Source organism: Centruroides vittatus, unplaced genomic scaffold (genome assembly GCF_030686945.1).
Source record: "Centruroides vittatus isolate TY-2023 unplaced genomic scaffold, ASM3068694v2 scaffold_1424, whole genome shotgun sequence".
In the NCBI taxonomy this organism is placed as follows: Eukaryota; Metazoa; Arthropoda; class Arachnida; order Scorpiones; family Buthidae; genus Centruroides; species Centruroides vittatus.
The window spans coordinates 202,817-214,841 of record NW_027122677.1 but is presented as its reverse complement, the minus strand read 5'-3'; the positions used below and the strand labels follow the sequence as shown (position 1 = coordinate 214,841).

At 36.6% G+C, this 12,025-nt stretch overlaps 1 protein-coding gene across 1 annotated transcript in view; it reads right to left on the bottom strand.

The window, feature by feature from the left end:
• Window positions 1–11,728, bottom strand: part of LOC136986945 (cytochrome P450 3A41-like) — a 78,056-nt gene extending 66,328 nt beyond the window's left edge. The window contains exons 1-4 of the mRNA XM_067284582.1: window positions 11,582–11,728; window positions 9,222–9,280; window positions 213–309; window positions 89–138 (exon numbers count right to left, since the gene is read on the bottom strand). Of these exons, the coding sequence (XP_067140683.1) occupies window positions 89–138; window positions 213–309; window positions 9,222–9,280 (206 nt within the window). The 5' untranslated portion in view covers window positions 11,582–11,728. The remainder of the gene's footprint in view (window positions 1–88; window positions 139–212; window positions 310–9,221; window positions 9,281–11,581) is intronic.
• Window positions 11,729–12,025: the final 297 nt, after the last annotated feature.

Below are 12,025 nucleotides of genomic sequence, written 5' to 3'. Positions count from 1 at the left end.
TTTAATTAAATAGGATTGATACACATATTATTGATAAATTTGCTTACAATTACTGAAAATGATAAAATTACATCTTTATAATATTTACCCAAAAACATCTCCATATTTTTCTATCCATTCATTGAAGCACTTGTTTCTCTAAAACAAGATAAATTGCATAAATACAAAATCTTAACTGTGAAATTTTAGCAATGCATAAGAAAATTGTTTACCTTTTTGTTATATTCCATTGCATTTCCAGTAATGAAATTGGGTTTAGGTCCAGGAATTCCATTTCTCTGAAATATGCTCATTTGTCTTTTTCTCCACCTACAAATATTGTACCATTAAACATTTTTTTTTCGATACGAAAATATGATAAATGTATTAATCATATTAAACTTTTATTGATTGTAATGTATACGTAAATATTGTTGTTCTCATATTGAAAATATAAAAAGCAATATTCTCTTTAAAGATATATTATTTATTCATAGAAATTCAGACGAAGAAAATAAATTAAAATATAAGAAGTAAATTGCAAAATTTATTGTCAAATCAGAATTTAGACTTTAAAATTTGTTTAAATACATAGCGCTTAATAAATAAAGGTTTAATTGTTATCTGTTTATCCGTGTATTTAATTCGCATAAATGTTTATAACTATTAAAATGCAAATCAGATGCACAATATAAATTAATGGATATTCTTTTCTTCTCTATAGATTTCTGTCTGCTAAAAAATAAATTATTTTGCATCCAAAATTATGCGTTTTCCATTTAAATGTATAGTCTATATCAGGGGTCGGCAACCTTTCAGCGGTGTTGTGCAGAAGATCAGTTATAGAGTTATAGTGTTATACCGAGTGCCGACATGATTCTACCAAGTTTATTATATACGTTATCAAAATTAGTCCGGTTATAACTGATTTCAAAAATGTATAATTGTGAAGTTAAGTTGTTAATTGAATTATGTTCTTACATTGCATAGCACGTAAATGGAGACACGGAGCGTAAACAGATGCGCTGTAATAGAAATATACAAACGAGAGGCGTTTTTAATGCACCACGGCCTTCGCTGAACTATGACGTCCATTTACATGTGTAATTAATAATTAAAATATAATTTTTGCTACATTTCTCTTCAATCAGAGTGCCATTGAAAATCAATAAGGTAGAGGCGTAGGACAGTTAGGACATGGTGATCCTCGGCTCTGTTTTCGATCGTGGCATCGGCGTTCTACCAGCTCAGTCGTGAGTTCTGTATATATATCCGTATTGCTGAAGTCGAATAGTATATTTTAATATTTCTTTTGTTAATATCGGTGCATATTCAACGAAGTTACGGCTATTCTTCTACCGTGTCCACGTGGTTCACTTCGTGGTTTGTTTCGGGCGTTTAACTATCGTTCTGTGCACAATAGCGATTTTTCGTTTACACTGTTGTGTTCAGTATAATTTCCCGAGTCGGACGATATACTGCTTTATTATTTCCGCTTTTATATGGGGTTTTTTCCCGGCGCTTCCGGTCCAAATTTAGGACATTTTTCCGGCTGACTCGCTTTGTTTCAGGCCATTATTTTGGGCTAGTTTTGAGGGGGAGCATTTTCTTCGTGTTTTTACTAAATTTCTTTTTATTACGTCTATTTGTTCGTCAGTTATATGGTCTGGAACCTGTGGGCCAAACAAAGGTCATTGTTCGTTTATTCTCTCTGACCCTAACCTGATCTTTCCGGTTAATACTCTATCCGACCCTAATTCGTGCTATTTTTATTTCATTTTCGCTTCGTTTGCATCGTATGCACTTTTTCCTTTGTTTACTGTTTGTTTATTAACTTTTATGGTCTTCTGCCTTGCCCCCTCATTCGTTAAGCGAGCAGCATTCATTCTCAATCGTAAGGCGCCCAGTGTTCTATTTTGGACCTAGTGTCGGTTCTGTTTAACTTTCGGGCTTTTTATCGTTCTGTTCACCCTATCACCGGTTCTTGGGGTTCGGTTTTGTTGGGGTGCGACTTATTTATTTATCATTCTTACCATTACTTGTCCTTGTGTTGTGATCGCCTGGCTTGCCATTCATGATGGCATGTTCCGAATCTACCTCTCACTTGGACATGCAGGTTGCCTCATCAGTGGTACAGTACCTTGCTACCCTGAAGATACTGTTCTTTGCGAAGCCGGCCTACAACTGGTGAAAATACTGGATCTAGTCCCAGAGTCCTGCCGCACTAACTTAAAAATTGAGGAGAAAAAGGAAGTTAGAAAGAGGGTCTCTGAACTTTACTCTTGTGTAGGCTAGCTCTTTGGAATTCTGCGTCGGTTTCGCTCAAAGCAGGAATCCGTTTTCAGACCGAGAGAAAGAAGCAACGCGCAGCCATCCTACGCTGAAATATTAAGTAAAAACAATAACATCTGGCCGAGCAGCACCACCAAAGCAATTAATCAAACTCTTGGCAAGAAAATAAACAAAGAAGGCACGAGCAGCAGCCACGCCGTGCTCGTGTACGCCAAGGGGGACAACGAGTCCCAATCCAAGCCAGAAATTAAAAAGATTAAAGCCACAATAATGAAAAGCTTAAGGTGAGTGTCAGCAGCTTAAGGTGAGCGTCAGCAGCTTAAGGTGAGCGTCAAATCTATGAGAGAAGTAAGAAACAATGGCATCTGTATCCGGGTCGGTACCCAAGAGGAGAGCGAGACTCTCATGGCAGCAATTAACAACATCCCTGATATAAATGGCAGAATTAAATGTTCAACATCCAAAGGGAGGCAACCAAGAGTCATTCTGCTAAATGTGCCAAATTCGGTTGACGACGATGAGGTCCTTACTTCATCCTATGAACAAAACAAAATGCTACATGAGGTAAGCAGGGAGGATTTTCTTTTCAACAGCAGAATAAGCACCAGCCTTCACAAAGGGAAGGTAAAGGAAAACTGTCGGCATGTCGTTATAGCGGTATCACCACACATTAAAAAGTTAATCGTCTAGCACAAACATCTCTCCATTGCTTGGGCCAATATCAAGGCAGATGACTACATCCCGATCGTCCGCTGCTATAACTGCTGTGGTTACAATCACCACGCCAGTGAGTGTCCAGGTGAGCTTAGATGCAGCCACTGTGCCAAGCAGCACCGTTTCGCTGACTGCCGGCGCCTCGACAAGGCTCCTTGTTGCACCAATTGCAAAGTCGCTAACAAAGTACAACCCGAAGGCAAGCAGCTGAAAACTGACCACAACGCTTTTGATCCTGCCTGCTCAATAACCAACAGAATCAAGTCTAACATGGTCAGCCAAACTAACTATGGCCTTTAATCTCCACAGCACCACCACTCAAGTCAAATCATAACAACCTTAAAATTCTGCAGATCAATCTCCAAAGGGGAAAAGCCCCCTCCTCCTTGGTCATCAAAACTGCAGAGGACTGGCACTCGGACATCATTGTGGTTCAGGAACCATACCTTTTCAAAGGCTACCTTACACATTACAGCGGCTGGAATATTATCCCACCCAAGGGCTTTTACGATAACATTAAAACAGCCATCCTTATAAGGGATACTAGTCTTACTGTGCAGTTTATGCCACATCTCTCAACTTGCTACGTTACAACTGGTACGGTGCACACTCTGAACATGGTCATATATATTTCTTCTATAAACTGCTCACCTTTTGAAAACATTGAGCCTCTATTGGAGGACCTTGATAACATCAATAACAAAATTGCCGACCACCCAGAGCTTATCTGCGGTGATCCAAATGCTAAATCCTTCCTTTGGCATAGTCCCATAGAATATCCGAGGGGCTATCGCATGCTTGAGCTGATAGCGGCCCTTCATCTGACATCCTGCAATACCAGCCCTCTTCCCACCTATTTTTCGTCTAGGGGGAGAGCTGGGTGGATGTCACGTTAGCTAATGCTCACATGGCTCCCATGATTAATTACTGCTCAACTATGGAAGAACCAAGTTCCAGTGATCATCGCTATATTAAAATTGAACTAAACATTGAAATCAAGAGGATCAACGCTATTACCACCTACAGCTGTACCCACTGGCCCACTTACAAGCACCTGCTTCAAAACAACTGGGTCATGGATTCTCCAATAACTAGTATGACAAAAGACGGTATCGACCAGTGTGTTTCAGACCTAACTAAGACCATACTCCATAGCTACCGCTGGGCAAGCCGTAAGAAAAACAAAAAGAATACAAATGCTCCATGGTGGGATAATGAACTTGATTATTGTCGAAAGGAGGTGCACAAGCTACGTAAAACATATCCGAGACAAAGAGATGTAATATGATGGAAATCCAGAAAGCTAACTATATCACCAAATTTAATGACTATAAAACCTTAATAAATCGTAAAAGGCACCAAGCATGGAGAAGCTACTGCAGCTGCTTCAACACCCCCTGGAGCAAGCCGTATTATATTGCGTTTAAAAGGAAAAACAACGCAGGTATTCCCTCTACGGTACTTACAGCAGAGGGCACTTACACCAACTCTCTAACAGGAACTATGGATGAGCTTTTCAACTATCACTTCCCATTTGACAATGCAGCTCTTGATACTGACACCCAACGTGAACTGCGCAGCAACTGTCGGGTGGCATCAAACAACCAGGACGACAGACCATTCACATATAAAGAAGTATCCCATGCTATTAATCTCATTAACATCAAAAAGGCCCCAGGCATTGATCAGGTAACAGGGAAGATGATCAGGGAGGCATATGATGCAATTCCTACTACTTTTGTTACTCTGTACAACCGCTGCCTTTCTCTTGGGTACTTCTCTGCTGACTGGAAGAAAGCATCTGTTAAATTCATTCAAAAGAGGCCTAAAGATAATCCTATTCACCCGAAAGATTTCAGGCCTATCAGCCTTCTTCCCGTGATGGGGAAAATTCTTGATAGGCTGGTCAGCAATAGGATTTTAAATTATTTAAGGAGAAATAACATCTTAAGTCCCCATCAGCATGGATTCACACCTGGAAAATCTACTACTACTGCTCTATCCAACATCATCGAGTACATCAATTCCGCCAAAAAGAAGGTAAACACACGCTCCTTGTGTCTATTGACTTCCGTGGAGCATTCGATAATTTCTGGTGGCCGGCGATTCTCTGTCAACTGCGGGCTTATAACTGCCCCGCAACTTGCACAACCTGATGAATAGTTTCATAAATGAGAGGCAGGCAGGCTGGTACACAAACAACTTTAGCTACAGCCATCGTGTTACCAAAGGTTGCCCACAGGGCTCAATTGCCGGCCCTGGCTTATAGACTATTGTTCATAACAACCTTTTAACAATTTTCAATGGACCAAAAGATCAGCTTTTGCAGGGATACGCAGACGACACGGTGATTCTCGTGTCAGAGAGGAACAGTGGAAATTTGCCTGTCCTCTGTAACAATTTACTTGAAAAGGTTTCCAACTGGAGTAAAAGTGTTAACCTCCCAATCAACTACGACAAGTGCACATATATAATTTTCTCGAAAAACACGTCTCTCCAGAAAAGTCCTAGAATTATTATAGATGGGCATCGGATTCCCAAAGTAAATAACTTCACTTATCTTGGGGTTGTTCTTGAGCAGCAACTCCAATGGACCAAGCACATAGACATGGTCAGTGCCAAAGCTATTCAAGTGTCTAATGCTCTGAATAGTATTGCAAAAAATATCTGGGGTATACGTTATAATGCGGCACGGTATATCTACTTGGGGGCAATAGAACCTATTATTTTGTATGCTGCGCCAATCTGGGCAGTGGCCACCCAAACTGTGTACATTCAACGCAAGCTCCTAAAGGCACAGAGAATTGCCGCTCTACGTATTTGTAGAGCTTACAGAACGGCACCTACTTCAGCCTTGCTTGTCATTGCGGGCCTCCTTCCAGTGTATATTAAAGCCAAAATGGCCAGGTTGATCTGGAATATCTGTAACAATATGAATGGCGAAGTTTCCAACAGCAGCAATAGTGATAATAACATCCTTTCTGTTTTCCCTGACCAAATAAAGAACGACATCGCTAACTTTGGTATCGAGCACAAGCAGGCAAATTCCAACTATTATGAGGACTATCCTACTCTCGGTGATAACTACTTAAGTGAAAATGTTGACAGCGACATCTCCATCTATACTGATGGGTTGAAGAATCTCACAGAGGTTGGGGCAGCTTTCATTCTTTACCATCATAACACTGGCACCACCCACAGATCTGCTTTCAAGCTGGGTCCACACTGCACTGTGCCGCAGGCGGAAATCCTTGCCATTGTCAAGGCGATGGATCATGTTTATTCTGATTGGTTTCCTCGCAACAAAACAATCACCATCTACACTGACAGCATGGCGGCCCTCAATTCCATCTTCAGTCCCCATAATAGGGGTGAAAACATTGCGCAAATCCATCGCTATCTTAGCACCAATAGCCACAAGCATGTGATTTCTTTTGGGTAGGTCCGTGGACACACTGGTGTACCTGGGAATGAGGCAGCTGATCGGCTGATCGGCTGGCCAAACAAGCCGCTGCTTCCGGCTTTATTCCTTGCTACAACAAGATTCCTGCTTCGAAAATCAAGCAATGGACTTGGGAACTCGCTCTTAGTCAATGGCAAAAAGAATGGTATAACGGGTCTACAGGCAGATTAACGCACACCTTTATCCCAAAAGTTAAGGAAAGACTTAAATGGAAACACCTTGTGCCTACCTTTTCCATGACCCAGTTAATTACTGGACATGGAAATTTCAACAGCTATTTAAAAAGGTTTCATCTTAAAGACATGGACATCTGCCCCTGCGACAGTACTTCAATCCAAGACAGTCAGCATTATCTATGGGACTGTGAATTTTTCACACAGGAGAGAGTCAGACTCATGGGGCACGTGCTCCATGCCGGAAACAACTGGCCATGTTCTTACAGCAGATTCACGGAAGACCCGAACATTTATAAACATCTCATCAAATTTCTGGAAACAACAGCAGCGCTCAACCCACCATGCGACCAACAATCTGCTAGAAATGATTGATCAGCTGGCTAACTTTTTCTCCCCGGCAATTGTTCCAGGCTCTCATTGGTTATGCTGGTCTATTAGCTGTCGCTGCATGTACACAGACTGTTCCTTCATTGTGTAACAGGGTATGTAGCACAGGGTAAGTAGTTATCCCTTGTGCAAACGTGCTAGTCCACTCTTGCTATCTGTGTATCCTGTACGTGTAATACACAAGCGTGATTTTGCTGCACTGTACATATCTTGTTTCTTAGCCATGTTTTGTTGTATCTTTATATGTATACATTTTATGTACTGGCCGTTTTCTGGCGCGCATCAATGTATTTCGGTCAATTCTCTATTGTGTGTTATGTATTGTTATGCTTTCTGTAACTGCGAGGCAGGCGCCATGTACTCTTACTTTTCTTACCTTTCTATCCCACTTTGCCCCATTTTCATCCCCTATCCTTCATCTCCCTCACTCCCATTTCACCAACTTTTCCCTCCCAACCTCCAGGTCGTACCTATGAGTGAAACCTGGAGGCACCCCCCCTTTCTTTTCAATTAAATGTAAATTAAATGTAAATGCCATTGAAAATCGTCCTGCGAGCCACGTTTGGCACGCGTGCCATAGGTTGATGACTGCCATGGCCTACATAATAACAATTAAAAATATTAGATTTATTTTTTAAGACAAATTTGCATATCGAGAACTACTGTACTCATCTCAGTTTTTTCTGTTATAGTCAAATTTAATTCGCAGTAAGAACGCCCAAGTGGATGAAAGATACGATTTTCTTGCTGACTCCTTATATTTCGGAATATGATACCTTTTTTTTGGAGGTGTTTTTTATTGCCAGAAATTCAGATGTGCATGCTATCTTCTTTCATTGAAATCGAATATGGTAGCAATGGTATTGTAAATAATAGCATACATTCTGATCACACGAGCTTGCAGAAGATTCTATCAATAGAAATGCTTCACTCTTGACTGTTATTAAATGTTCTATTTATATGATATGAATAAATTGTCTGTTCCCTTCTCGTCTGCTCGCAATAACAAAATTTACAGAAGGAATTTACTATCTAAGGTTGGTTATATTCTTATTGTTTTATGATAATTGTAAAACGAATAAAATAGACTAAAAGAAACATTTAAAAGAAAACATATTTAGTATGGAATATAAAAAAATTATAAATAGAACAGGTATTCTAAAAATTCAGGTAAAAATTCTGCATACATCTATGTGTAAGACCAGTACATAAATGATTACAGTTCTGGCCCGACTGCACACTAGATAATGTCATCAGAGTGCCTTAAATTGCTTCCATTTTCATAAAATAATATGTTATGAAAAGGCCGAAAGAGGCTCACTTCTGTATTCAAAATTTTCAATGTTTGATGGTCGTTGAACTCCAGACATGACTGTACGACGAAGTTAAAGACACTATCCGCAGATGACAATGTTGGAGGAAGGCCTCATCAGGCTTAGGGAGGGCTTAGGCCTTTCTCCAATATTGTACAATGGACCCATTATAGAGATGAGTACAGTGGATACACCAGGGCACACATACACGGTGGCCAGACTTTGAAAATTTCGGATATACCACCATGTAAAAAATGTAGGAAAGCTGCAACTGTTTCTATATCCACCATCTAGAGACAGATGGAAATCTCGTTACAGAATCCTGCTTCTTCTTGCACCAGCGGATCAACTAGCAGTGGTAAATTTGCATGCACCGCGATTGCCACGCGCTTTACCAATTACTACCTCAACATTGTCGGTAACAAAATCTATTCGTATGTAGCAAAAATTTTTTTTCTATTTTTAACTCAAACTTTTGTAAACTCGGATAATCTTTACCCCCTATTAATCGGAGTTAGCGGGAATTTAGGTCCACTGTATTCTCATAAATATGTTTATTTTGAATGGCCAAATAGTTATATCGATAAAAACAGAAAAAATTACTTTTATTTCGTTGTTAATTTAGTTATTTTGTACATTATTTGTTCATATGTATTTATAAAATTATTTGTAATCCTTACACATAAATTAGAAAACTCGAAAACGATTCCCAGACTAAATAATAATTAAATAATTTTTTAACTTAAAAATTGATATAACCCTGTTTAATATTATTAATAAGTAACAAATTTTCATTATTATTTCGAATAAATCACGATTTTAAAATTAATTGACTTAATAAATCTTTTATTTTATTTGTGCAAGAAAGAAGAAACAACTAAACAAATGAAGACTTACCTTATCCAAAATGAGAGAAGACATACGAAAACGGCTAATGATATTATTATGGGCAACATCTAGAATTAATATGTTCAATATGAATATTTACTTTATATTGGTTTTTAAATACTTCAATAAGCTACAATTATGTTAAAAATTCTCAAAACAGAATATATATATATAATAGATAGACTATATTATTTTATTGATTATACAATTACATTATACTGTATTATATAATTATTTATGACAAATAATATGATACCATATTGAAAAATAAATTGTAGAAAATATTTGATTCGGTTACAGTTTTTAAAATATTATTAATAATATAATATTATATTATATTATATATAACAATAAATATTATAAATAATGACAATTATGATGTTTAAGTAAAAATTCTAATTCTGACAACGGATTAAAAGATACATAATTAACTAATATCGTATAAAAATTAAAAAACAAAATAAAAATCAAAAATAAACTCAGAAAAAACTTCTAAACACAATCATAGAACCATAAAATAAACATGTAAATTAAGAGTTCCTTGCTCTGCAAGATTTGTTTTTGTTGTAGATTTTGTTTATAGAACTACTAAACATTTTGTTGACTTCGGCTTTACGATGTGGGATGGTCAAGAAGAACATTTCCTTGTTATCATTTGAGAAGCAATGGTTTGATCCACAGTGTCTATGTTTAAAGAAATCTGAGAACAGAATACTACGAATGTTTCGAAGAAACAAAAGTAGAAACCTCTTGGACAAATATTGTAAATTAAATAAAAGCTACAAGTCGCTATGTAAGGCGAAGCAAAAGATCTTTTTTGCTAAAATAAATTCATTATTATTGAAGACAAAAAATACTAGAGATTTTTGGTCACTAGTCAATAAGTTTCGAATTAAGAAACCGTGTGAAAATGCTATATCTCCCTCGGATTGGTTAAACTATTTGCAAGAGTATTTCGCTGGACCAGATACAGTAATTTATATCGATGTAAGTCTTAATAATACTGTACCTCTTTTGGATGACTTTATTACCCTGAGCGAATTAGAAGTTGTAATCAGAAAACTAAGATCATCTAAGGCTCCAGGTCCTGATAATATAAGGAATGAAATGATAAAATGCCTTTCTACAGAAATACTATTGGATATATTGGATATGTTTAATTCCTTTTGGTCTAGGCGCTCCTTTCCACTATCTTGGAAACAAATTGCTTCGAGAATGATATATAATAAGGATGTAGGCAGACGCCAACTAATTATAGACCAATCGCTTTAATTAATGTATTTAGAAAAGTTTAAAATATTATTAATAATATAATATTATATTATATTATATATAACAATAAATATTATAAATAATGACAATTATGATGTTTAAGTAAAAATTCTAATTCTGCATTTCTATGCATTTTAAACTTTTAATAAGACATCACACCACTCTTTCTTAAGTATTTTATTTCTCTTCTTTCTGTATCTCTCATAATGCTATCTCTCCATCTCTCTTCCTCTTAATGTCTCATCCTTGATTTTCGGATTATCTAATTTTTAAAACATTTTATTGCAATTCCTTTTTTTCAAATGATTATAACAACTTTTTAAAATTCTCCTTTCTACTGTTTTTATATAACGTTTTACTTCCCCGGCTGTTGCATAAAACAGAAGGAAAGTATTGCAATCGGTCAAAAATGACCCTCGAAGATTTTTACGTTTTTGGCTTGGAGGCTTCGAAATATCGAGGAAAAAGTAAAAGGCTTTTTTTTGTATGTACTGTACATTAGTACCTGTTTGTGTCGGCATGATTTTGTGGGTGAACAAAATCTTCCCCCCACACATTTATTTTCACAATTTTTGTCGAAAATTTCTTAAATTTGGCACTGAGATCTGTACAATAGAGGCTCTTTTAAAGTTTTGTGTTTAAAGCTCGAGGGAATGGAGAGATAGAAGAGGTCATATGCCATATCTCGACTTAATAAAGATTTTACTAGTTATTAGCATTTACAAATGTTTATAAAACACATCTCCACCCTCATAACTAAGCTTTTTGCCATTTTATAATAATTAATTGTATAAAAGTTTTTTTAATAAAATATCATAACAGATGGCGCAAGATGTATTTTTAAATAAATGTTTTCTGGAAATTTACGTAACTCGTTGCTCAATATTATTAATTGCCATTCTAATTCTTTGATTATTTTTCCTTAAAATTCTTTATAGGAACTGTCTTCTATCCGACTGGATTCTATATTAAGATCTATTGATATAATTATATTCTGTATTTACAAATTATATAGAGTATTATATAATTATTTTTATTATATTTTGGTTGTATCTATTTCGAATAGGAAAACTACAATATTATAATAAATCATTTACCTTTCATTTGTGGATTGACAGACGTTCGTTTTATGAACCTAACGAAAATTAATCTGAGTTGAAATGGTTAAAGCTTCTTATAAACATTTGGCATGTGATTGATAAAAAGAATTGCGTTAAACAGATATCTCATACAGTATAAAGGAATTTGACCGATAATGATGTGATACTGATATGTCGACGTATCAGTCTGTCGTCGATGTAGGAGAAAGTCGGGTAGTACCGGAGAGCTAAGCTCCCATATTATAAAAAAATTTTACAGCTGAATTGGTCCAGATTACATTCCATACAAAACTTCATTGTCTTATAAAAACATCCGTTAAAACTCATTTTTCTAAGATAAAAATATTAATCATTTTTTTTACACTTTTTACATTTTTACCAAGTTTAATTTTGGAGAATTGTATCAGACAAGCGAAAAATGTGCAAGAAGAGAATTAATTT